The sequence below is a fragment of the Macrotis lagotis genome, chromosome X (assembly GCF_037893015.1).
Source record: "Macrotis lagotis isolate mMagLag1 chromosome X, bilby.v1.9.chrom.fasta, whole genome shotgun sequence".
NCBI lineage: Eukaryota > Metazoa > Chordata > Mammalia > Peramelemorphia > Peramelidae > Macrotis > Macrotis lagotis.
The window spans coordinates 529,965,070-529,991,451 of record NC_133666.1 but is presented as its reverse complement, the minus strand read 5'-3'; the positions used below and the strand labels follow the sequence as shown (position 1 = coordinate 529,991,451).

Here is a 26,382-nt window from a genome sequence, read left to right as displayed (position 1 = left end):
ATTTTTTGGTTGTGTTGTAGGCAGAATTCTTTGTTTATGAGTTCCAACCTGCACTGTATCACTGCATTAAGAGTCTTTGAACTCAAAGGATGCTAAGCACACATAACTAACTTGAACTTCCTAGAGGAGATAATATTAAATAGCAACAAAACTCATGGTAAACACAATGGTCAACACTTATATTCCTACTCTGTATTTTTATCTCTAACTCCTTGCATGCTTCTCTCATAGTGTAGCACTTAATAAAATAAATGCATTGTCTGAATGGTTTAATGCATGTGATCTTTATATCTCTTATCAATCAGATAAATATAGAAAAGTAGGACCAATATACAATTTTGTTCAAAATCAATTTTTAAAGTGCTGTTTTGCTTAATTTTTTTGTTGGTTTTATTTTGTTCTCTGATTATTTTGGGGGCAGGGAGTGGGAAAGGATATACACATATGTATACACACACACATTTGGGAGAAACAAGAGGAAAAATGCAAGCGCTTCTTACAGCCAACATTTTCCTTAGTTGACATTTAATCATGTTCAACTCCTAGACATGTGGATTATCCATGAAGCCAGTTCTATATTTTTGTAGCACCTATCACCATGATACATTGGCTCTTTCCAGTCTGTTTCCCACAAATTCACTAGGAAAAAATCACAAGGAGAAGAGGTGAGATAAGCAGTGGGGAGAAAATAAATTTTGCTTTTTATGATTAGGGCTCTAATGCACTCCCACCCCTGTTTTAATCCCTGTAACTTGATGAATTGACATATGGGGAGTCATAGTAAATCCAGTGAATGACAGGATGGATTCCATAATAATTAGCTAAATCAGTATCAAATGTCCTGAAGAGGCTCAAGAAAAAGCTGTTTTTTAGCAAGGCCTTTTAACACACAGCCCTTCCCTAAAAACGTAAAGATGACATTTCACTTATGGACTCAATTTAATATATTGAACACTAGAAAAAAATGAATGTGAAATCCTATTGGATGGAGCTAGTATCTTTTAATGCAACATTGTATGCACTTTGAGTTAGATGCACCAATTCTTCCTCTGAAGCATCTTGAATACTTAATATTTGCTGAAATACTTTAGATGGATTTGAATAACATAATTGAATTTGCTTGCCTTATTCAGGGGAAATGAAGACATGGGAGTTCCCTGGGAAAGAAGTGTGAACGTGTGGAATTTTTATAAGTAGTTTTTACTTATTTCTTCATTTGCAAGACAAGAATTAATAAGCAGTGGAGCCACCAAACATAGGGTTGTTGTTGTCAGAGGTCCTGGGCTATGTCCTTACAAGAATAACTTGCTTAGGAAACCTGTCTAGGGAAGATTTTCGTGGTTTGTAATTTGAAATGCAACAATATTCCTGGAGATTTCCTTTTCAAAAAGATATTTTTAAGGAAACATTCTTTAGCATGGATTGTAAGTGCTTGGGAATCAACAGAAATAGATGAACAGGGGCCACAATTTATGAGCAATGTTGTTTCATTAGACATCTGAGTAAAAGTATTAGTATCTTAGAATGCTGGGTGAAAACTGGAAACTAGTGTTAAATTGAAAATGGATGTTACTGTCCATTTCTAGAGTTTATTCTAAAGCCTTGTAAACATGCAGTGATAATTACTAGAGAAACACCTGGATAACCTTGATCATCTTTTCAATCTAATGATTATCTCTGGGATTGATTGTTAAAAGATGATAAAATTTATGCATAGGAAGTGTCTTACCCTTCACTTCCCAAATGTGATACTTCATATCTAAGTAGTGCTTTCTACAGCAATTCTAATTCAATTAAGCAGTTAATACGCATTTAAGGACTACTGTGCAAAGGCATATTCTCTGGGGATCAGGAGATTTGGATTCTGGTTCCAGGTTTGTCAATAGATTGCTATGGGACCATGAATGCATCGCTTATCCTTTTAGGTATGCAGTTTTATGAATGGATTGGAATAAATATTTTCTAAAATCCATTCCATTCTAAATATTTTGTAGTTCAAATCTTAGTTTTGTCATTGGCAACCAATGTGACTAATCACTTATTATTTATTAAGCACTTGCCATGTCCAAGAGCTCAAGAAGCTTCTTCTATCTGAAGAAACTATGTTTTTATCTACTATACTTGACTTGAACAACCCAGAAGAAGGTGTCCCTTCCAGTATTAGCCTATCACTTGAAATCTCATCACCATGCTGCTAAAAGCTTTTAATGCTTATTACCTTCCCAGCTCCCTCAGCCTACTCTCGCTTCTGATTGGAGGGCTGGAGTATGAAGCCCTAAATGCATTTCAAAACTTTCCTCTGTAGAGGGCAGAATTTGGATTTTAAATCTCTCTCTCTCTCTCTACCTTCCATATGCAACTCTTGTTTGGTTTGAACTTCATCAGACCCCAACTTTCTGGTATTTCTCTCTCCCTCTATCTCTTCCAGCTTCTTTTTTGTGTGTTGTCTTTCACTGTTAGATTATAAACTTTTTGAGAGTAGGGATTAACTTTCTTTTCCTTATTTATATTCCCCAGTACTTAACTTAATGCTTGGCCCCCAGTAAATGCTTATTAAATTAATAATAAATAATAATGAATGTTTATTGAATTTCACTAAAATTGAGCATATACAACATACAAAATAAATGGAAGGTAATCTTGGGATAAAGGTAGAATTGGGGATAATGAAAGATCTTGTGTAGGAGGTGGTGCTTGAACTGAACTTTAAAGAAATTTGCAGATTCTAAGAGGTAGAGGTGAGGAAGGAGGGCATTTCAACTACTGGGAAGAGACCATATAAAGACATAGTAGAATGTTCAGTCTATGCAAAGGGAAATAATGTATAGGGAACTTGGAATCCTGGTTGGATCTCTGTTGTAAAGAATTTTAAATGCCAAAAGAGGAGTGTGAAGAGTTAGAGAGGAATTCCTTTCCCCACCAAAGTTGCAGTTGAGTTTATATAACATAATGATGACAATTAAAGTATTATTTAAATATGGGTTATTTAATATTTATTAAGTGCCCTACTTTGTTCAAGGCACTGTGCTAAACTTTGGGAATTTAAAAAAAAAGAAAAGAAAAAGAAAAACATTTTGATCCCACGAAGAGCTTATAATCTAATAGAGAAAGAGAAGGCAAAAGGACGATGAAAATGTAGATAGAGAGAAGATATGCTGGGCAAGGGCATCATGACAAGGTCTAAAAGAATATATCTAGGTGGAAAATGAAAAGATGTCTGGGTCTGGGTTCGTTTCTTCAATGGAGGTTTGTAAAGCATTTTACATATATTATCTCAACATCTTATGGCCTTGGTCTGTTGATGTGTTGAGGGTAGAGTTGGCAGATTAAGATTCTTTTTTGCTCCTTCTTCAATGATTAGTGAAAAAGCTGAATACTTTCTATATTTTTCCTTCTCTTCACTGGAGGCAGTAGTTTAGTGTATGATCTTTTCTCTTTCATTGTCTGATTCCTACTATCTTATTTCTTTCCATATATTTACATAGCCACAATTTATTATGATATTTAATATTCTTTTTAGCCTGGATATAATAGACTTAGATCCATATAGTCCTTTTTTTTCTACTTACTGGAGTTTGTCTCAAATGGGACATTATAAAATGATCACAATGGGGGTGGCTAGGTGGCTTAGTGGATAAAGCACCAGCCTTGGAGTCAGGAGTACCTGGTTTCAAATCCGGTCTCAGACAATTAATAATTACCTAGCTGTGTGGCCTTGGGCAAGCCACTTAACCCCATTTGCCTTGCAAAAACCTAAAAATAAAATGATCACAATGGTTTTGTAGCCTCCATTTAGGAAAATTTCTAATATTTGTAATAGTCCTAGTAAGCACTAATGGTTCACTCTCTCCAGCATCATTAGCCACTTGAGTATGCAGTGAGAATAATCTAGCATTGGCAAGGAATGAATGGCTATAGTCAAGTTATATCAACAAACATTTAAATGCGCTGGGCTATGTATTGTACTGAAGTGAATTATTGTTCCTTGACTTACCTGTGAATTGGATTTAGCTGAGACAGAGTTGCCCAAAGTCATTGACTCTTCCAGTCATCCAAGTTCGTGGTGATGGGCCAGGATGCAGTGGATGACCTTGGTATTTTCAGTGTCTGACTAAGCTCTAAGTACGCTTTAGAGCTTTCTTCAGCAGCATTCATAATGTCAGAATAAGGTTCTCATTAGCCTATTCCAATGGAGAAGGTCTTCGCATGTTTGGAAAACAACCTACTCCTACCTTACTGAAGAGTGAGCGTCGTCCTGTTGGTTACCCTCAACATCATAGAGACCATCTTCAGAACTGGTTTTATTGGGGCATGGCTAATTGTTGTGTTACAGGTGAGAGTTGGAGAATAGAAGGAAAACAAAGGTGGATTAGCAACCATGAAAGGAAGGTGGGATTTGTTCTGAGTTTTAAATAGGAAACCAGAAAAGTCAGTAGTTAGAAGCCATGAATCAGGGCATGGCCAAACACAGGAAGTGAATAGAATAAATATATAGAGATGAGAGGTGAAATACTGTATTCAAGGAATTACAAATAGCCAGCAAGGTGGAGTCAAAGCTTCCTGGAGAGGAATAAGGAAGGAGGTTGAAAAGTCACTGTTAGCCAGCTGGAAAGCTCCCTGCTTCCAATGACCCTTTAAGAGGAGATCTTTTCCATTGCCTCTAGCTGCTCAGGCCTTCCCCCTTTAAGATCACCTTTATCCTCTCTGTATATGTCTTGTGTGGACCAAGTTATTTATGTACTATATTCCTCTTTAGAATATATACTGCTAAAGAGTAAGACCCAGTTTTTTGTATCTCCAGAGTTTAGCATAATGCTTAGCTCATAGCATATAGTACATAGTACAGAGCACAGAACATAGACCTTCTAAATACTTATTTACATACTGACTAAATGTAGGGTGGTGATCCTATATTGGAAAAATGTTCAGTCCCCTTTTTTCAGAATGCTTCTGTTTATATATTCTTAGCCTTGGATCCCCAGACCTGCTTGCGCTGGAACTCCTTAAAATTCATGGTTAGAGAGTCTTAGACTAATGATCACTAGGCCTATTTGACTCAATAGACCCTGAAAGCATCTCCACATTTACAGCACAATATAATGACTGATGTTCTTAATGATTTATTTAAATCATCAAAATTAAAGATGAAATTATATGTTTGTATTTGATTTCAGATAGGCAGTAGAGCATATTAGACTGAGTGTAGAACTCAGGAAAGATCAGTTGTAATTCCACTTCCAATACTTATTACTTTGGTTGTGTGGCCGTGGGTGAGTCATTAAATACATCAACCTCATTTTCCTTATCTTTAGAATGAAAATATTAATATCAGTATTCACCTTCTTCAATTTTTAAACTGTTTGAATCTTCTTTTGTCTCAAATCATTGTCTTTCCAATCATAGAAATTGAAATTTATATGATTCCATATCTGAAATCTCTACTAGTTATCATGCAGTGGATTGTTTGGGGCACTAGATGGCACTCATGGATGAATTTAAGATTTTCCCCCTCCCCCTAACCCCCCCCCAAAGTATATGTGAGTTAATCTAATTGGAAGCAATCTTTTCTTTCTTCATGGTGAATGTGCTAATTCTTTCAATATGAGTCTCCCTAATAAAGCCATACAATGAAATTAAACTTCTGTATCTGCTTACAAATATATTGTCCATCCTTGATGCATATGCAAATGGTTTTGGAAGATATTTGTTCTAGAGCAATGGGAATTTGTAGCCAGAGGAAGAGCAACTTGAGTTTGCTGTGGTTGATTTTTCAGTTTTTATTAAAATTCTGCTTGCCCCACAGACAGAGGTTTTCAGATATTGTCTTGACTTTAGGAATAAAGCGGCATTTTCTAAACAAGTCCATGCAAAGATTCAAATGGTATTGCTAAACTTATGAAAGACTCAGAAAAACCAGATTGTCTTTAAAATAAGACCTGCAAAGTTGTACAATGGGGAGCTGTTTCTCTATGGTTTAGTTGCTTTGTACCTCTGCCCACTCATGGATAGTGTGCCCTGAGGTTCCTCTAGATAAAACATTCTTGGCCTTGGCTAAGGATCCTCTCTAATTTGTTTAGTCACATTAACCAATAATATTTTTCTCTCTGAGATAACTTGGAATTTTTTGGATACATGTCTTGGTGTTTATTAAGTACATTCAAAGGCAAAAAATGCTATTAAGTTCTCATTTTAGCCAACTTAATGTTTGTGTTACTAGACTATATTTAGTAGGGTTATTTGGATAGTATTTTATGAATCCAGAATGAATTACATTTAGAGATTTAATAACTTGATTTTTTTAAAGTGGTTCAAAATTTCAAATCATTTTCAAGTATCCTTTCCACATTTTTTTTTTTTTGGATAGTCAGTAAGTACTTATTAAACCCCTTCTATATCTCAGGTACTACTAAATGTTTTTAAAACTATGAGGCATGAATAAATTTTGATTTGCATAATAATTACATCAGTTCCTCTTTTTTCTCCCCTACATTTTGGCTAATATCTAGCAAGATCCTTTCTATTTTAGCCTGTAAATATTGTTCATGGGGAAGTAGATTAGAGTGGAAGCCACAGTACCTTGTACATCCTCCTTAATATAATTAGTTTAGTAAAAAATGACAAGAGTACTTAGAAGATTCAGTTACAAATTCCATCTCTGGCACTCACTACTATTTTGTCCTTGGGAAAGTTATTTCACATTTCTCTCGATTTCCTCTTCTTTAAAAAGAATGAGTTGGATTAAATGACCTCTGAGGTCCCCTGTGACTCAGGTCTGTCCTCCTTTATAAAATATTAGCTGAATTGAATTGAATCAAATTGCATTCCTTCCAACTCTGAAGTCTCTGAGTATATGATTTAGATATAAAGGATGATATCAAAAACCATTTAGGAAATCAAGGAGTAGTTTACCTATACGATCTATGGATAAGGGAAGAATTTACAACTAAATAAGAAACAGAGAACATTATGAGATGTAAAATGAATGATTTTGATTATATTAAATTTAAAGGTTTTTCTATAAATAAAGCCAATGCAACCAAGATTATAAGGAAACCAAAGCTGGGAAAATTCATTTATAGAAGTTTCCCTGATAATGACCTCATTTCTCAAATATATATAAAATGGAGTTAAATTTATAAAGAATACAATTCATTCCCCAATTGATAGTCAAAGACTATGAAGACAGTTTTTAGAAGAAATCAAAACTATTTATAGTCATATAAAAATGCTTTAAATCACCAGTGATTAGAGAAATGCACATTAAAGCAACTCTCAGGTATCTTTATGCCTATCAGATTGGCTAATATGACAAAAAAGGAAAATAATAAATGTTGGAGGAAATAAAAGAAAATTGGAACACTAATGCGTTGTTAGAGTTGTGAACTGGTCCATCCATTCTGGAACTATTCCCAAAGGGCTACAAAACAGTGATCTAGAAATAGCATTGCTTTATCTCAAAATACCACTGTCTTTATCTCAAAAAGATTTTTTTAAAAAGGGAAATGACCTATTTTGTACAAAAATATGTATAACAGCTTTTTTTAAAGGTTTTTCAGGGCAAATGGGGTTAAGTGGCTTGCCCAAGGCCACACAGCTAGGTAATTATTAAGTGTCTGAGGCCAGATTTGAACTGTGGTACTCCTGACTCCGCCCTAACAGCTTTTTGTGTGTGTGTGACAGAATTAGAATTTGAGGATATATCCATCAATTGAGGAATGACTGAATAAGTTGTAAATGATTATACTGTAATAATATTATTGTGTTATAAAGGGTTACAAGCAGGGTGATTTCAGAAAAACTTTGAAAGATTTACATGAACTGATGTAAAGTGAATGAGAAGGACCAGCAGATTGTTGTATATAGTAATAGCAATATTATATAAGGTTCAACTGTGAATGACATAACTCTTTTCAGGAATACAATGATCTAAGACAATTTCAAAAGACTTATTATGGAAAATGCATCTCAAGAGAAAGAACCGATAGTCTGAATGAAGATCAAACCATACTTTTACTTTTTTGTCTATTTTTTTTACATCTGTACTTTCTATCTCAACTTGACTGATATGTAAAGTTTGCAAGTATATAACCTGTATAAAATTGCTTGCTGTCTCAGGGAAGGGGAAGTGGAGGGAAAGAGGGAAAGAATTTGGAACTCAAAACTTTAAATAATGAATGCTAAAAACAGTTTTTACATATAATTGGAAAAAAGAGAAAAGTTATTCAAAAGAAGAAAAGAAATGGATTCTAAATATTGTGCTTAGAGTATGATCCCATATCCTTTGATTTCCTTTTATTATTTGGAATTTGCTCATTCCTCCTGCAAATTTTAGGTAATATTAATCTCATTTGAACAAAACCTGTCCTATGGAATAAAAAGATTTACTTAAAAACTATAAATATCCTTTAAATAAAAGTCCTGAGGAAGAATTTCAACTGGCCCTGACTCCTTGAGAACATTGTAAATTTTGAGAATATGTGAAAAACATGTAACAATTTTGAACATGTAAATCTTCCTCCTTAATTAATTTATGAATTTCTAAGTGTAGTTTAATCTGTGACTTGATTTAGTTTACCTATTGCTTGATGAAATGGTTCCTTAGGGAATGTATGAAACTATGACTGTTCAACTAAGTTTGTTTCACAAACTCGAAGGAAGCATTAATCTGGCAAAGTGGATAGAGCACTGGCCATGGAGTCAGGAGGATCAGAGTTTTGAATGTGGCCTTAGACACTAGCTGTGTGCCCTTGAGCAAGTCACTTAACCCTGATTCCCTTAAATTTAGGGCCATCTCCAATCATCCTGATTCATATCTGGCCCCTGCATCCAGTTGCTCTGGAAGAGAAAGTGAGACTGTGACTTAGTACAGCACTCCTCATTCAAATCTAATTCATGTCCTTGTCATAGCATCACCTCCCTGATGTGATGGTCTTCTTCAAAAATGGAGGTCAAATAAAACCCTTTAGACAAGATTACAATATTAGTATAAGATTGCAATATTGGTGCAAGATTAATGTTACTGCAAGATTACAATATTTAAATGAATTAAGTGATAAAATTTTTACTATAAGAAGCCTTGTTAAAATTCTCATAATTGCTTTTTTCCCCCCTCATAATTACTTAGGTTTTCTGAAAACTTGAGCATAGTAATGAAGTCTGGATTTTTTGCTTCTATAATTTCTACATTGTGGTAAATATTTATTAGCAGAGAAGAGATATTTCTCTCATAACATTACTCTGTATCATATCGTTCAGCTTCCCTTGAATTTGCATAGCAACATTTTACCTAATGAGATTTAGCTAGTCCTCACATTCATGGTGAGTATGCTCTGTCAACAGGACCATAAAAACCAATCTCTGTAGCACATGTTATTGAAGGGGTATTAGGTAAGAAGATGTGAAACCCAAATTGGCTTTCCTCCAAGCTACTATTCCTGAAAATCTCTGGTGTATAACTTTGAGCAACTGCTTGTTTTTAGGAACACTGACAAGAATAGGAGTTCCTTAGACAGTGCCCAAAATTATTGACTATAATCCACATCTCCACTAGTCTTTACCTTCAGTTCCATTTTGTACATAAGCTTATAATGTGTGTGATAGCTATATATTCTGTACTGCATTTTAACCAAATATCTGGTCCCCTCCCCATAGTTGTTTGGTTTGTAGTATATTTATTTGGCTTTGAGTATTATTTTCCTATCTCTCTTCCCAATGTCCCACAAATTCATTACAGTGTTATTTATGAATCAGAGTATCTCAAGAACCTTATCAAATTCCTCCTTTATTTGAATTCCTCATAAGACAACCATTGGTTTACCACTAGTAAACCCTTGTGGTTAACGTGTTTCTCCTTATTTGATGCTTCATTTGATATGGACAGTGCATCATTGAACAAAGTTATCTATATAGTAACATATGGAAACTTAACTTTTATGTGAGAGAGAACCTTTTTAAAGGAAACCTTTTTTTTTAAAAAAAGAGTTTATTTTGAGTTTTACAATTTTCCCCCATTCTTGCTTCCTGCCCCCACCCCCCACAGAAGGAATTCTGTTAGTGTTTACATTCGTTCCATGTTATACATTGATATCAGTTGAATGTGATGACAGAGAAATAGTATCCTTAAGGAAGAAAAATAAAGCATGAGATAGTAAAATTACATAATAATATAATGGGTTTTTTTTTTCCTAATTTGATTGTACTAGTTTTTGGTCTTTGTTCAAAGTCCATAATTCTTTCTTTGGATACAGATGGTATTCTCCATTGCAGATAGCTCAAAATTGTTCCTGGTTGTTGCACTGAAGGGATGGGCAAATCCATCAAAGTTGATCAACCCCATGTTGCTGTTAGGGTGTACAATGTTTTTCTGGTTCTGCTCATCATGCTCAGCATCAGTTCATGCAAATCTTTCCAGACTTCCCTGAATTCCCGTCCCTTCTGGTTTCTAATAGAACAATAGTGTTCCATGACATACATATACCACAGTTTGTTCAGCCATTCCCCAATTGAAGGATATTCACTTAAGGAAACCTTTAAAAGTGCATTTTGGTCCACTGAGTAAAGTTCTAATTTGTAACCAATTAACAGTTGATGCAATGGGCTCATATATTCTCTACGTATCTTGATCACTTGTATGCTAGGGAACATGTCTGTCATACAAGATCATCTGTGAAAGCTGCCTTTTTTTTTTCACTCTATGTATTCATTATGGGTTCTTCTGGTAAATGCACAGACCATTTTATGCCCCCAGACTTTAAGCATCTGCGATTTTATTAGTGTGGCTAGTACTTCTGCTGATACAAATTGTATTTCCTCTACAACTTAATGGGAGTCTTCAAATGTTGCTACAGCTGAAAAAATTCCTCCTTATGCAATCTAGTGAGGCATCTCTCTTCAGACAAAAAAACTTATCATTGAACCTGTTCTAGAAGTCTTTCTTATTTTATTAGGTACTAAAAGGATCTTATCCTTTGCCGATATAGTTTTCAAGAACTTTACATATCTGAGAAGGATTTCCTAAAGATGAGTAAGACCTATGTGTACCTTATAACCTTTTCCATCCTCTGTCAGGTCTTTAAATATCATAGACAGATTTGCTGATTTCTTTTCACCAATCAGTTTAAGTACTACGTTAAGAAGGGGGGAAAACCTGTTTTTTTCCCCCTTCTTTTGCTTTCTTCTACCATTTGAGAGCTATGTGGTACATTGGATAGAGCACTGATCTTGGAGTCAGGAGTGCAGGAGTTTGAATTTGGCCTCAGACACTTGACTCTTAATAGCTGTGTGACCTTGGGCAAGTCACTTAATCCTGATTGCCTCATATCCAGGGCCATCTCCAGTCATCCTGATTCTTATTTGGTCACTGGACCCAGATGGCTCTGGAGGAGAAAGTATGACTGGTGAGCTAGCACACCACTCCCTCCCTCAAAATGTCCAATTTATGTGCATGTCATGGCATCACCTCCCTGATGTCATGGTCTTCTTTGAAAATGAAGGATAAGGGGGCAGCTAGGTGGTGCAGTGGACAGAGCACTGGCCCTTGAGTTAGGAGGCCCTGAGTTCAAATTTTGACTCAAGACACTTAATAATTGTGTAACTCTGTGATCTTGGGCAAATCACCTAACCTCATTGCCTTTAATAAAATTAAAAAAAAGAAGACAATGAAGGACAAACATTATTACTTTTTTGTGTTACCTTGGAAATCATCCCATGGTGCTTTTGTTCAATATTTACTTGTTGCATTCAACAAGTAAATGAAGTATGTGCAAGGATAAGTGCTAAGCACATAAAGGTAAAAACAGAGGGGGAGATTTCTTTCAGGGCTGTGGAATATAAGATGATTTTCTGATGTATATAACATCTGAACTATGCTTTGAAGAGAGAATGTTATTCCAAAAGGTAGAAATAATGGGGTCTGGGGATGCCATTCTAGGCATAAGATATAGCATGTGAGCAAAGGCAAGAGAGAGGAGAGATCATATCAGATGTGGGGGCAACAACTAGTTTATTTGGTCCAGACAATAGAGAGTGATAGGAGCAGGAGTGTGAGATCATTTCAGAGAAGTACATCAGATTGTGGATGGTATTTAATACTTGGAGAAGAAGGAAATAAAAGGATATATACCACAATAACTCTGTTATAGATTGTTTAAGTATTATTCCTATTTTAAAAATTGATACTCTTTGAGGTTAAATGACTTGTTTAAGGCTGGTAGCTATCAACTCTTCCTCAGAACCCAGATTTCTTTACTTTATATATGATTTTTTCCACTTATTCCAATATTTTCTTTCTATATTCAGTAGTTAATGAAGAAACATGGTAGGCATTAGAGCAGAAGCATCCTCAAATATCACAGTGAAGCTTTGTTTTCATTATTATACAAATTCCCCCTCTGCACCTGGTGAAAAAATTAATTTCATTTATTTTTGTTTTCAGTTTTACTTCTTTTAGATGATGCCTCATTTTGAAATGTCACATTGGCTTTCATCTTGGTGAAATTTTATTGGTTCCATATTTATCCTAAAGTTCTATGAAAATTATGTTTTCATACTTATCTTTCTCCAACTATGTGAATAATGAACTATGTGAACCTGGCTTCATAAAAGAGGTATAGTAGGGATGGAATTTGGCTTTTGATTCATCTGGGATAATCTGAGTAACAAAATGTTAAATCACGTGTAGAGAATGGGGAGAAATGTACCATATATTATAGATCTTTGTCTTGTAGGCACTTCTAAAATGACTTTAAAGGGAATAGAATCTTATAATGCAGATATTTTTTTATTTTTATTTTATTTTTTATTCTCATTTTGTACAAATGTTTTTTTTACATTAATAAAGTATTCTTGTTTAAGAGTAAATGAAATATCCCCTCCCCCCCCCATAAATATAGACTTGCTTGAGTGATAAAGTAAAGGGGAGAGAAAAAAATTAAAATAAAAAAATAAAAGTAATAATTGTAGGTATGGCCAGGTGGTGCAATGGTTGAAGCACCAGCCCTGGAGCCACGAGCACCTGAGCCCACATCCAGCCCCATAGAACCAACAATCACCCAGCCGGGTGACATGCAAGCCACCTGATCCCCACTGTCCTGCAAAAACCAAAAAGTAGGAAAAAAAAGACCCAAAATAAAATAAAATGGTAATAATAGTAGGAGTGGCTGGGTGGCGGACAGAGCATTGGCCCTTGAGCCAGGAGCACCCGGGTCCAAATCCGGCCTCAGACAACCAACGATCATCCTGCTATGCATCTCTAGGCAGGCCACCCTGCCCCATTTGCCCTGCACCCTTCCCCAAATAATAATTATAAAAAATGTGCTTCAGTCTTTGTTCCAACACCAATAACTCTGTTGCGGGTGGATCACATTCTTTATGATAAGTCCATCATCAAAGTTACTTCCATATTTTCCCACCGTTGCCATTGCTGATCGCAACTCCCTCCTTTCGTAGTTCTCCACTTTCATGTACTATATTTTCTCTCTCCTTTCACTCTGACTCTGCTGTAGGGTAGCAGAGTGGCACAGCTGACAGATCCCTGGTCCTGGGGCCAAGAGGCCCTGAGCCCCCATACCACCCCTTAGGCCCAGCATCCACCTGGCCCTATGGTCCCGGACAGGCCTTCCAATCCCAGCCCCTTGCAAGAAGTAAAAAAGAAAATGTGTTATATCTGACCACTCTCCTCCCATGGTCCATCTTCTCCTCCATGACTCACATCCCACCCTTCCCCTTGCCCCCCCTCCTTACTCTAGATGCCTATACCCCATTGAGTATATTTGCTGTTTGCTCTCCTAGCCACCTCTGATGAGGGCAAAGGTTCCCTCATTCCCCCTTGCCTCCCCCCCTTCCATATCATTGCAATAGCTCATTGTAATAAAGAAAAATCTTATTATATGAAATATCTTGGCCTATCCTCCCTCTCCTTTTTCTTTCTCCCATTACATTTTCCTTTTTTCTATTGACTCCATTTTTACACCATATTTTATCTTCGAATTAGCTTTCTCCTGTGCTTCAACTATAAAAGCTCCCTCTACCTGCTCTATTAATTGAGAAGGTTCATATGAGTATTATCAGTGTCATTTTTCTATGCAGGAATACATGCAGTTCATCCTCATTAAGTCCCTCATATCCCACCCCCTCTTCTCCAATCTCCATGCTTCACCTGAGTCCTGTATCTGAAGATCAAACCTTCTGTTCAGCTCTGGCCATTCCAAAAGGAACATTTGAAATTCCCCTGGTTCATTGAAAGTCCATCTTTTTCCCTGGAAGAGGACATTCAGCCTTGCTGGGTAGTTCATTCTTGACTGCATTCTAAGCTCTTTTGCCTTCCGGTATATTATATTCCAAGCCCTCCAAGCTTCCAATGTAGTTGCTGCTAAGTCCTGTGTGATCCTGACTGCAGCTCCACAGTATTTGAACTGTGTCCTTCTGGCTGCTTGTGATATTTTCTCTTTGACTTGGGAGTTCTGGAACTTGGCTATAATATTCCTAGGGGTTGGTTTTTGGGGATCTCTTTCTCATGGGGGATCTGTGGATTCTCTCCATTTCTATTTTGCCCTCTGCTTCTAGAATATCAGGGCAATTTTCCTGTAGTAATTCTTTGAAAATGATGTCAAGGCTCTTTTCCTGATCATGACTTTCAGGTATTCCAATAATTTTTAAATTATCTTTCCTAAGTCTGTTTTCCATATCAGTTGTTTTTTCAGTGAGATGTTTCACATTTTCTTCTTATTTTTCTTTTTTTTTTGGTTTTGAAGTATTGAATCCTGATTTCTGGTAAATTCATCAATCTCCCTGAATTCTATTCTTTTCTGAAGGATTTGTTCTCCTCAGAGAGTTTTCTTATCTCTTTTTCCATCTGGCCAATTTTGCTTTTTGAAGCATTCTTCTCTTTAATAACTTTTTGAACTGTTTTATCCATTTGACCTAAGCTAGTTTTTAGCATGTTGCTTTCTTCAGCATTTTTTTGGATTTCCTTGACTAGGCTGCTGACTTCATTTTCATGTTTTTCCTGCATCTCTCTCCTTTCTTTTCCCGGTTTTTCTTCTAACTCCCTCATTTGATTTTCAAAGTCTTTTTTGAGCTCTGTCATAGCCTGAGCCCAATTTCTGTTTTTCTTGGAGTCTTTAGATGCAGGAGCTTGTGCTTCCTCATCTTCAGACTGAGTATTTTGATCCTTCTTGGGCTCATTTGCAAAATATTTCTCAATGGTGTTCCTCTTTTTTTCTCTGCTTTCTCATTTTCCCAGCCTGGGCCTCTTTTTGGGGTCTTCCTGAGCTTTTGGGATACTCCCACAAGGGTCTCAGTATGTGAGGCTCTGTCCTCCCTCCTGGTCTGTGAATGACCATTGCGCCCCCCTCTGCCACGGGGCTGAGGTGGGGGGGGTGCTGTTCTATTGGTGGGGCCTAGACTGCGATCAGGATCTGAATGTGGTCAGAACCCCAGAGTCCTGTTCCACGGGTACAGCTCTGCAGTCTCTCTCTATTCACTCTCCTACCTCAGCTCAATGGCCTCATGCCCTGGAGGCTCCTGCTTACCTGCTACGCCTGCTTCTGTTCCTGGATCTGGGCTGCTGAAAGACCATGTTGCTTGCTGTGTGCCTTGAGCGCTGGGCTCCAGGTGCTTGCTCTGGCACAGCTGTTCCCCCACTTTGTGCTTGGTGCTCCCCGGGGTGTAGCTCCGGAGACTCCCCCGCTGCTGTTAGCTGGGGCTCCCAGCACCCTGGGGCTGCCTTCGGGAGGCTGAAGTTCTTTTGCTCTGGCGGGCTGCCCCTCCAACCCCCCGGGATCAGAGCCTTTCTGCTCTTTTCCAGGTCACCTTGAGTAGAACTGCCTCATTGGGTCCCTCTGTGGCTTCTGCCTCTTAAAAGTTAATAGAGTCTTTAGCTTATGAGTTTTATCAGAGAGCTCCTAAGAATTGATCCTTTTTTGTCGCCATCTTAATGCAGATATTTTTTTTTGAAATATAAACCAAGCAAGTGGAAGAATAGCATAATGGCAAATGGCAAAACATAGATGAAGAGTCAGAATAACTGGCTCTGATCTTAGCTTTGCCATCAATTAGTTCTGGGCAGTTTAATGTCTCTGGACTTCATTTCTTCATCTGTAGCATTAAACGGTCAGATGAGATGATTCCTAAGGATCGTTCCTTCTTTAAAAGTTGTTTTCTTTTTAATTCTAGGAATATTGGCTGTCTTGCTGAGATGATTATATCAGGAACTGGTTCTCTTTGGCATGTTGATATTTAAAGCTTTTTGTTCTAGCATTTATTAAAACATGTTGCTGACGAAGCCAAGATCATAGCGCTGAGCCTTTATAGATCTTTTAGCTTCCTTATTTCATAAACCAGAACATATATATTTCCAATGGCAATCAGAGAAGATGACTCACAAATGTTCACTGTTGATCAAAAAACAAATATTTTGGGTAGAAATTGTGGGAAAAAATAAAGAGAAAGAAAATAAAAGAATGTTATTGAAACCTCTTTAAAAATACACAAAAGGGGACAGAAGGAAGTTCAGGAAGAAGCAAAAAAGCTAAAGAAATAAAAATACAGAATGATATGCTTAGAAAAAATGAAGCTGTACATAAAATGGATAAATAGTTGGATCTAGGTGGCATAGGGTTCAAACCACTGTACTTTGCGTCAGGAAGATCTGAGTTCAAATTCAAACTTAGAAATTTCCCAACTTTGTGACTCTGAAAAAGTTATTTAATCTCCTTCTGTCTCAGTTATCTCATCTATAAAATGGTGATGATAATGGCACCTACCTCTGAGAATTGTTGTGAGAATCAAATAAGATATTATTTGTAAAGCACTTTTTAGGCCTTAAAATGCTATAACATGTGCTAGCTATTGTTATCATTCTGTTGTTTCACATATAATTTTTTACTTTGCTACAATGTATTTATACATATTTGTATACATGTATTTATTTACATATGTATGTATATATATATGTATGTATATATGTATATATATATATATATATATAGAGAGAGAGAGAGAGAGAGAGAGAGTCTTCTCTTTTTAAATACTCATTAAATTCAGGATAAAAAACAAATTAGAAAAGAAATGCCTTGGTTGTATAGTTGAAAGAGAATTCCCTGCTCTACCATTCACTCTCCATATTTTGGTCATACCAATGAGGGGCTAGATCAGCAATGGAACAAGCAATGGGGTCACCAACATTCCTGTTACCATGTTGTCGTCCCTAGCCAGTCTATCTTCTCAGCTGATTTTCTGATCTTGGGTGATTTGTTGAGGGTTAGGTCTCCTTTTGCCTTTATTAATAATGCAGTGAAATCTTTATCATTAAAGGAAAGGTGAGTGTTAAAACCTTAGATCACAAGGAGCTCTGGGTACAGACTTTATAATGTTTCTTGAGTAAATACACTATATTATGGGTTAAAGAGGTCATGGTATTCATATAGGATTTGAGACTCAGCTATGTCCCAATTAGGAAGCAACCGTCTTTTAAGTCATAGTCTTATAGGAGGGAAGGAGGGATATCTCTTTTCCAGGGTTATGCAGAAATAATAACTAAGGTTAAGGCTATTTGTTTTTCTTCTCAAAGTTTGCACTTAAAAGAACCCACTGTGATTGTCCTTTCAAGAGGCAGTTTATCATGTTAATAAATGCTGCCCCCAAATGCTATCTTTGATACCAGGATAAAGAAGACTCTTCTCCTTGACCTCTGCTGCTTTTTCTTTTTGATGACCCCCTTCTTTTCTTTCCATACCCTCTCCCATCTTATATTTCCTGAAGCAGTATAGAAACGATTTTTAAATATCTTTTGTCTTTCAGAAGCATTTTTTTCTCCTGTCTTCTAGTAATGAGTTCTTTCAGTTGGTGGCCTTTTTTTCTTTGCTTTTTATACCTTTTTCTTAGGTAAAATTAGTCCTTTTTACTCTAATGAGCCCTAATCTTTTTTTCCAGTTTAAAAGTCTTAACCTTTGTGCTGAGTTTATAACTGAGGGATGGCATTGCTTGGGATAAGCCTCATAGTCATTATGTTTGTAATTTTTGTGCAGTAAAGTGATAGTGACTATGAATTTCCCCTTCTCATGTGCTTCCTTCTTGAAAAGAGAAAGACAATTTCTCTGGGCTCCAGATCTGAATTCCATGACAGAATAATATAATATAATAAATATAATACATATAATATAATATAATATAATATGATATAATATGATATAATATGATATAATGTTATACCACTCTTGTTATTGTTGTTTTTCATTCCTTTCAGTCACATCTGACTCTTTGTGACCATATTTAGGGTTTTCTTGGCAAAGAAACTGGAGTGATTTGCCATTTCCTTTGCCAGCTCATTTTACAAATGAGAAGACTGAGGCAAAGACTTGCTCACACTGGTAGTGTGAACTCCTCACATAGTTAAATGTTAGAGGTCATATTTGAACCGTGGAAAATGAGACTTCCTGACTTTATGTCTAGCACTCTATTTATTCATGTGCTCCTTAGCTGTCCCACCTATTCTTCAGTCAACCTATGAAGACTGTATATTGAATTAACATGCAGTGATTGTTGTCACCTTCATTTTGTGATCCCATTGCAATGCATACATATATCTCTATGATGCTGTCATCATGTACAAGACTTGTGAAAATCCTTTTTTGGGGGGGGGTATTTGCTCAGGTTCCTCAGTATCATGAATATAGTGGGGGGTTTTTTAAGTCCAAGAAAAGCCAGTTTGAAACCATATTTGGTGACTAAAGTGGTTGATTGATTTACATTTTAATGTCTATAGTCAGAAATGTGACTCAAAAGTTAAGATGGGTGGCATACCACTTGACTCTGTAAGCAGTTCCCAAGAGGATTTCCAAAGCTATTTTGAAAACTGACAGGATCTGTGTGGCCTCCCAAGGTGACTTTTTTGAAGGAAAGAATGGTAATTTGGTTGTGCAGTTTCTAGTATTATCAGAATTTCTGGATTAGCTTCCATTTAAAGTGAATGTTTTGGAGAATACAACTGACTCCATTTTGTTCTGTGTTTGCCATTTTCCAGTGTATGACCCCTGCATCAATTGTAGGACCAATTGCAATAGCTGGTTCCCTTCAAATGTCTTTTTTTTTTTTTTTTGGCTTCCCTAATTGGTACAAAAGACCTAATTGCTTATTTTTTTTAAAAGGGAGGTTTTCTGGAAGGTTCCTTTCCCTTATCTAGCTTGACAGATAACTTCCTTTGATTTAGTGAACTATCTCTTGTAACTAATGATATACATTCTCTTTAACAAGCATACTTTGTTTCCTTGTATAACAAATTTTACTTCAGTATGTAGCCATTGTTTTTTTCCTTTTCTTCATGCAATGTATAGATATTAGTAGCTGAATTGTGAATCATAACATTTCCATCAACTGCTGGTCAGGTATATTACACTCACAGTGTAATGAAGCCTGCCTTTCTGATTCATTCTGGCTTATTGGTTGTAGCTAGTTGAATAGATACCTAAATTTTTTTTAATGCAAGTATGGATAATATAGCAGCAGTCTCCTTAATTAATAATTATGTCATGTATTTATGACTTTATCTATTTTTAATCTATTGCTAGACAATCAAAATGAGGCATTTTATTTCACTGGTTAAGTGAATTGACTCTGTTGACTGTACAACCTTGAAATGGAAAAAAACTTTCACTGTATCTCACAGACCAAAAAGAGGAGCCAGTTTCATCTAAGTGGTACAGTAGATAGACCACTGAGCATGAAGAAGAGAACACCTGAGTTCAAATCCAGCCTCACTTAGAAACTGTGTGACCCTGAAGAAGTCACTTAGCTTCTAAAGTGCTTAGCAAATCTTAAAGTGCTATAAAATGGTAGCAGTTATTGTTATCATTATGATGACTTTTATAGGAGAAGAAATTATGTGTATGAGGCATGCCCTCATTTTACTAAATGGCTAATATGAGCCGGGGATGGTAGGCCTTTGTCTGTAATCCCAGCCACCAGGAGAGTCTGGGAATAATAAACCCTGGTGGGCTATGCTGATGGTGCAGTAAATAGAACACTGGCCTTAAAATCAGGAGGATGGGAGTTCAAACCCACCCTCAGACACTTGACTCTCACTAGCTGTGTGACCTGGGGCAAACTACTTAATCCTGACTGCCTTGCAGGCAGGACCACCCCCATTCATACTGATTCATGTCTGGCCAATGGACCCAGATGGCTCTGGAGAAGAAAGTGAGGCTGATAACTTAGCATAACACCTCCCCCGACTCAAAACTCAATTCACAGGCTTGTCATGACATCCATCATGGTCTTTTTTGAAAACAGAAGATAATGGGCAGCTAGGTGGTGCAGTATATAAAGTACCAGTCCTGGAGTCAGGAGAACCTGAGTTCAAATTTGGTCTCAGACACTTAATATTTGCCTAGTTGTATGACCTTGGGCAAGTCACTTAATCCCATTGCCTTAAGTAAAAATTTAAAATAAGAGGAAAATGAAGACTATGATGATGATGATGATGCTGCCAATGGTAGAGTGGATAGTGGATAGAGCACTGGCCTTGGAGTCAGGAGGAAAGGCCTCAGAAACATGATATTCATTAGCTGTGTGACCTTGGGCACGGCACTTCACCCTTTTTTACCCCCACATCCTGGACCATTGCCAGTCATCCTGATTTATATCTGACCATTGGATGCAGGTGATTCTGGAGGAGAACGTGAGACTGGTGACTTAGCACATCTTCCCCGCCCCCCCCCCCCCAATCCAATCCATATATTTGTTATGGCATCATCTCCTGAATGTGATGGTCATCTTCAAGAATGAAGGACAAAACATCATCATCATCATCATCAGCTGTTTCAATATTGGCCAGTAGTGGGGAACTAGTTGCTTTGGAGCTCCTGGGTTGAGCAGTAATGTGATTAACCCTAGAAATTCTGCCTTGAGAAGATAGGGAGACCTAGTCTTAAATAAAATCAAACTTAACCACAGAAATGACTTGCACACAGTGAACACCCAATGTAGGCGGTTAATATACCTTTCTGACTTCTCTTCATTTGTTGATCATCAAGGTAATGGATTTCTTTTAGTGAATGACACAGCTTCATGAATACCCCATGTTACTTTGGAGCGGGATATTTTGTTTTTTATTTATTTAAAAGAACTTAAGTCATTCTCTTTGGTTTACAGTTGTTTGGGGACATAAAGGATGGAGAACCCCTCCAGCTATTTGAACAAAGTAGCCGCTCTGCCCACAAGCAGGAGACCCACACCCTGGAGGCTGTGAAGCTGGTGGAGTTCGACCTTAAGCAAACACTTACCAAGCTTATGACACATCTTTTTGGAGATGGTAGGTACCCAGTTACTTTCATTTTGGGAGGACTTGGGATTATATGATTCCCCACGTATCAGATTTATAGAAACATCAACATTAGTTCATCTTAGCTCATCTGGGTTAAGACAAGAAATTACTGAATTTATGGATCTCTTTACTGGCTCCACAAAAAAGAAGAGTGGGGTTTGAAAAAGATCTCTCCAGAGGCACAGATTGAGTCACTTTCTAGGTGAGATAAGATGAAAATTAAAATAAGAAATAAAACCATTATATAGGAAGAAATTTAGTAAAGATTACATATAAGGAAAAAGTTTAATGGCAGGTGGCAGAACTATCAATAGATCAGATCCTGCAGATTAAGAAAGATATCTATTCAGGTAGATGCCCAGGGAAGAATTGGGCACTTGAACAGACTGATAGAGAACTTGGGTTTTAAGAATAATATTAGTTCAAGATTTATGGGAGGATCATTATATGGTGTGGGATTTTGAGTCATGGGAGTTAACTTTAAATCTTAACTCTGTTCATTTCTACCTATGGCACTGTGCTTTAACGCATTACTCTTAGGACTTTAGAATCCTCATTTTAAAATGTAGAATTTGAATTAACTCATTTCTGAGGTCTCTTCTAACTCTTAGTGCATAGTCCTATAATTAATCTCCTATACAAGTAGGTCAGTGTGTTATGCAATTTTTCAAGCCTGCCCCAGATGCCCTTTTATTTATTCTTAAGGGACTTTGAAAATGAATTCTGGAGGTCTTCCTCTCATTGGTCCAGGCCCTAAAGAAATTCCTTCATAGAAATCTGGGGCGTTAATTGGTTATTGGCTTCCAACCTCCTAATATGCAGGAATCTCCTTTCTAAAATCTATTGCAGATATCAACTTGTATTTGGACAATTTTTCTTGAGGGAGGACTCAACTACTTTCTAAGACAGCCTCTTCTATTTTTGAACAGCTTAACTCTTCAGAATATTTTTATTCAGGTGAAAACTGCCTGCCAGAAACATCTGCCCCTTGGTTTTATATATGCTTGCCCTCCTGAGTCACATAGAATAAATCTAATCCCCCATTTATTGCCTAACCCTTTAAAGATTTTAAGAAATTGCTGTATTTCCCAAAAATCTTTTTTTCAGACTGAACATCTTTAATTCTTTCAACTGTTTCTCAGAAGAATGTGGTTTTCAGACACTTTACTATTCTTTGGAAAAGCTCAAATTTGTCAGTGTCTTTATTGAGGGTTCCATAATTAAATGTAATAGATGATAGAAGACACAAAGGGTAATGTTCTTAAGGATTGTTCCTAATATTTTGTTGGAGCATCAGAGAGGGTTAGTTTATAAACTGATCAGACTGGACAGAGTCCAGTAGGCTGAGAGACCTTACACTTTGCCAGAGGCTAATAATACCTTTGGGCAGAAATCTCTACATTGTGTTTCTAAATAGAGAAAGGAGTTTTAGTAGAGTCTTGCTAGAGTCCAGATTCGACTTCCTTTATCACATATAAGAAGCACAGAGAAAACAGCTCCCTCTTTTCCCCATTCTCTGCTAAAATTCTCTGTTATATGATTCCTTAGGAAGTTCTTCAGGGAAAAAGAAAAAAAAATTTTGTGGGATATATAATAAAATGATTCTTACAATTTACCTAATTTATTGAGAGACTTAAGCTTACTTTGGTGGTTTAGTCAGCACAAGTAGAATTTGGGTGCCAAAATGAAACCAAGGTTGATTGTTCCATCCCCAAAGGGCTATGAGTTGTACTCCATCCATGGCCATATATGTACTATTTTAACTCTGACCAGCTGTTATAACAGTATTTGTCATTGGTCACAATCTGAGAAAGTATATATGAATCAAAGCAAATGCATTTTCACAGCAGGATAAATATTCAAGGTTCCTGCCTTGATGAATGGGGTGGGAGGTGTTGTCACTGGGGATCATTTTTTAGGACCTCAAATTTGTACCTGACATTTGTATTGTTCTGTAAGTCTTGCAAAACACTGCACATGCATCATCTCATTTTTGTTTTACAGAAGAGGTGAAAGACATTTTAAAAACTAAATGACTTGCTTAGGATTGCACAATGCACAAATGTTGGATGTGGGAATTGAAACCAGGTCTCTTCTGACTCCACATCTTGTGCTTTTTACATTAAAATTGCTCTGTAGTTTGTATGAAATGAAAACAATATAAAGCAATGAAAAATTAGGATGGGGGGATAAGAAGAAAAAAGTAGAAAAAGATAAAAAAAGAATACCAGAGGAGCTAAGTAAACAGGGGATATGCAGGTGAAAAAATTGAGAAAAATGTAAAGACAAGAAAATTCCCAGTGATACTAAATAAAGGACAACAGTAAAAAAATTAAACAATAAAGAAAAAAGGAGAGTAGTAAAAAAAAAATGGAGGGAAGGGATTTGTGGAAAAAAAACAATAAAAATAATGACTTAAAAAAGGGAAAAGCATAGTAACTTGAGCATAATTAAGAGCCTAATAAATTCTTATTAGTGAATAAATGAAATTAAAGTAGAGTGAAAGGAAAGATAGTGGATTTTGGAAGAGTAGCAAAGCACCTGCAAAAAAGCAGCTGTGAGGGGCAGCTAGGTGGCGCAGTGGACAGGGCACTGGCCCTGGAGTCAGGAGGGCCTAAGTTCAAATCCAGCCTTAGATACTTACTAATTACCTAGCAGTGTGATCTTGGGCAAGCCACTTAACCCCACAGCCTTGCAAAAAACAAACAAACAAAAAAAAAGCAGCTGTGGTATCTGAAAAGTAGTATGATCTGTTTGTCAAACATACAGTGCACAGCAGTATTCTTTAGTACTACCTGATACAGATTAAAATGTAATTGGGAAATATTTAGCAAAATAAATTTTTTTAAAATTGAACGTAGGTTATATTGATATATGATTTTCTAAGTTAATATGAGCTTACATACACTCCCTACAGGGATCTATTTGTATTGTTAGTGGCCCTGTTTTCTGTGTGAGTTAATACTACTGGTGTCCAGATCTTTTTTAGATTCAGGAAGACCATCAGCAAATATTTTTCAAGGATCAAAAAGGTGGTTGGCACTCTATAGGTGAATGAAATGGGTTTCACCTGAACCTCAGTGGTATAAATTTAGTCAGATGTAATTTTTTTTATGGTTTTTACTTTAATTATTTGTAGAAGTTTGGAACCCACAGGTTTGAGTGAATTTTTCCAATTGTTTAACAAAAATGACCTTCTTTTGCATTACATGGAGTTATGACTATGATGGCCTCCTGCCATAACAGCCTTGCCCTAACAGAAGAAATTTCTTTTAAAAGAGGGATACATTTAAATTCCAAATGAATGATATATCTATTGCTCCCTCATTTCACCAAATACACAAGCACAGACACATACACAACAAACACACACACACACACACACACACACATACATACATGCATATATTTGCACACATAGAGTTATCCATTCCATATTACAGGAATTGGAATGCAGTACCTTGGAGATCTGAAAATACAAATACAATTTTTTGTTCTTCATCAGAGAAGACTGAATTTTTTCTTTTTCTTTTATGGGGTATTGACAGTACCTTATTTTAAAATTTGGGTTAAATGTTGCATTATAGGTTCTGTGTCAGCACTTGGCTTTCACGTGTCCTCTGCGACTTCTGTAAACCCCCCCCCCCCCAAATTCCCATTTAATTTCTTATGCTGACCTACAAAATAACAAAGCCATGATGGAAAAAGTTCAGATGTGGAAGAGATAACTGGGTATACATATGCACACATACTTATCAAATTATATATTATATATGCATATACTAAATATGTTCTATTTACACACACATGCATATACATGATGTATAATTTTTTTCTCATATAGAATCAGGCTTAACTTCTCATGAAACATAGACCTTTAGAAGTAGCAAGGCCTTAATCCCTTAGTTAGCAGAGCCCCATCACTTTAAGTAAGAAAAATCTGAGGCACCAAAATTGACTTGCCCATGGTTACAAAGTTTATTTTCATGAGAGTTGGACTCTGTTAGACCCAGTGTTCTTTACTTCAAGTCTTAAGTTCTTTATACTATACCTTGTTGCTTTTCAGATTTTGTTAAAATAAAAAATGTAATGCTCTAGTGATGTTAGCAGTACCTGCTACTATTTCAAGATTCTCCAAGATGAAATTCTCCCTCTTTCAGGTGGTAGAGTCAGCAGGACTCTTATTATCCCTTTAACTTGTATAGTTAGAGTTCTTCCATTCCATCAATCCCGTGAGATAAGTAATTCAAATATTATTCACATTTCATAGATGTGGAGCTCAAACCTTGCAAAAGTTTGTTTGACCAAGAGCATCTGATTTTAACTTTCAGTTAAAGGCTCAAATTTGGATCCCTCTCTTTTTTTAAATCTATAAATATTTTATTTATTTTTTCAATTACATACAAAGAGAGCTTTCAACAATCATTTTTTTGTAATGTTTTGAGTTTCACATTTTTCTCCCTCCCTTAATATTTTAAAGGTATATCAATATTAATTATGTTGTGAAATAAGAATCAAATTGAAATGAGAAAACATTAGAAAAAAGACCATAATGTATAAAAAATCTTTTCAAAATTAAAGATAGTCAGCTTTGTTCTACATTTGAACTTCATAGTTCCTTCTCTGGAATTGTCTCTGAATAATGTGCTGCTGAAATGAAGAAGTCCTTCATAGTTAGTCAATGATCATCCAGTGTTGCTGTTAGTATGTAAATGTTCTAGTTCTGCTCACTTTACCCAGTTCATGCAAGTCTTTATCTTTTTTTTAATATTTTATTTGTTTTCCAATTACATACAATAGTAGTTTCTACCTATCATTTTTGGTAAGGTTTTGAATTTTGCACCCCCCCCCCCCCCAGAAGGAAGTCTTAAAATCTTTACATTGTTTCCCTGCTATACATTGATCAAAACTGAATGTGGCCCTGGAGTCAGGAGGACCTGAGTTCAATTCCAGCCTCAGACATTTAATAATTACTGAGCTGTGTGGCCTTGAGCAAGCCACTTAACCCCATTGCTTTGCAAAAACCTAAAAAATAAAAAGAAATTGAATGTTTTGAGAGAAGA

At 36.4% G+C, this 26,382-nt stretch overlaps 1 protein-coding gene across 7 annotated transcripts in view; it reads left to right on the top strand.

Annotated features, from left to right (window-relative positions):
• Window positions 1-26,382, top strand: part of FARS2 (phenylalanyl-tRNA synthetase 2, mitochondrial) — a 662,046-nt gene that overhangs the window by 186,195 nt on the left and 449,469 nt on the right. For all 7 annotated transcript variants that reach the window (XM_074208467.1, XM_074208461.1, XM_074208465.1 and 4 more), the window contains one exon: window positions 21,148-21,307. In XM_074208467.1, the coding sequence (XP_074064568.1) occupies window positions 21,148-21,307 (160 nt within the window). The remainder of the gene's footprint in view (window positions 1-21,147; window positions 21,308-26,382) is intronic.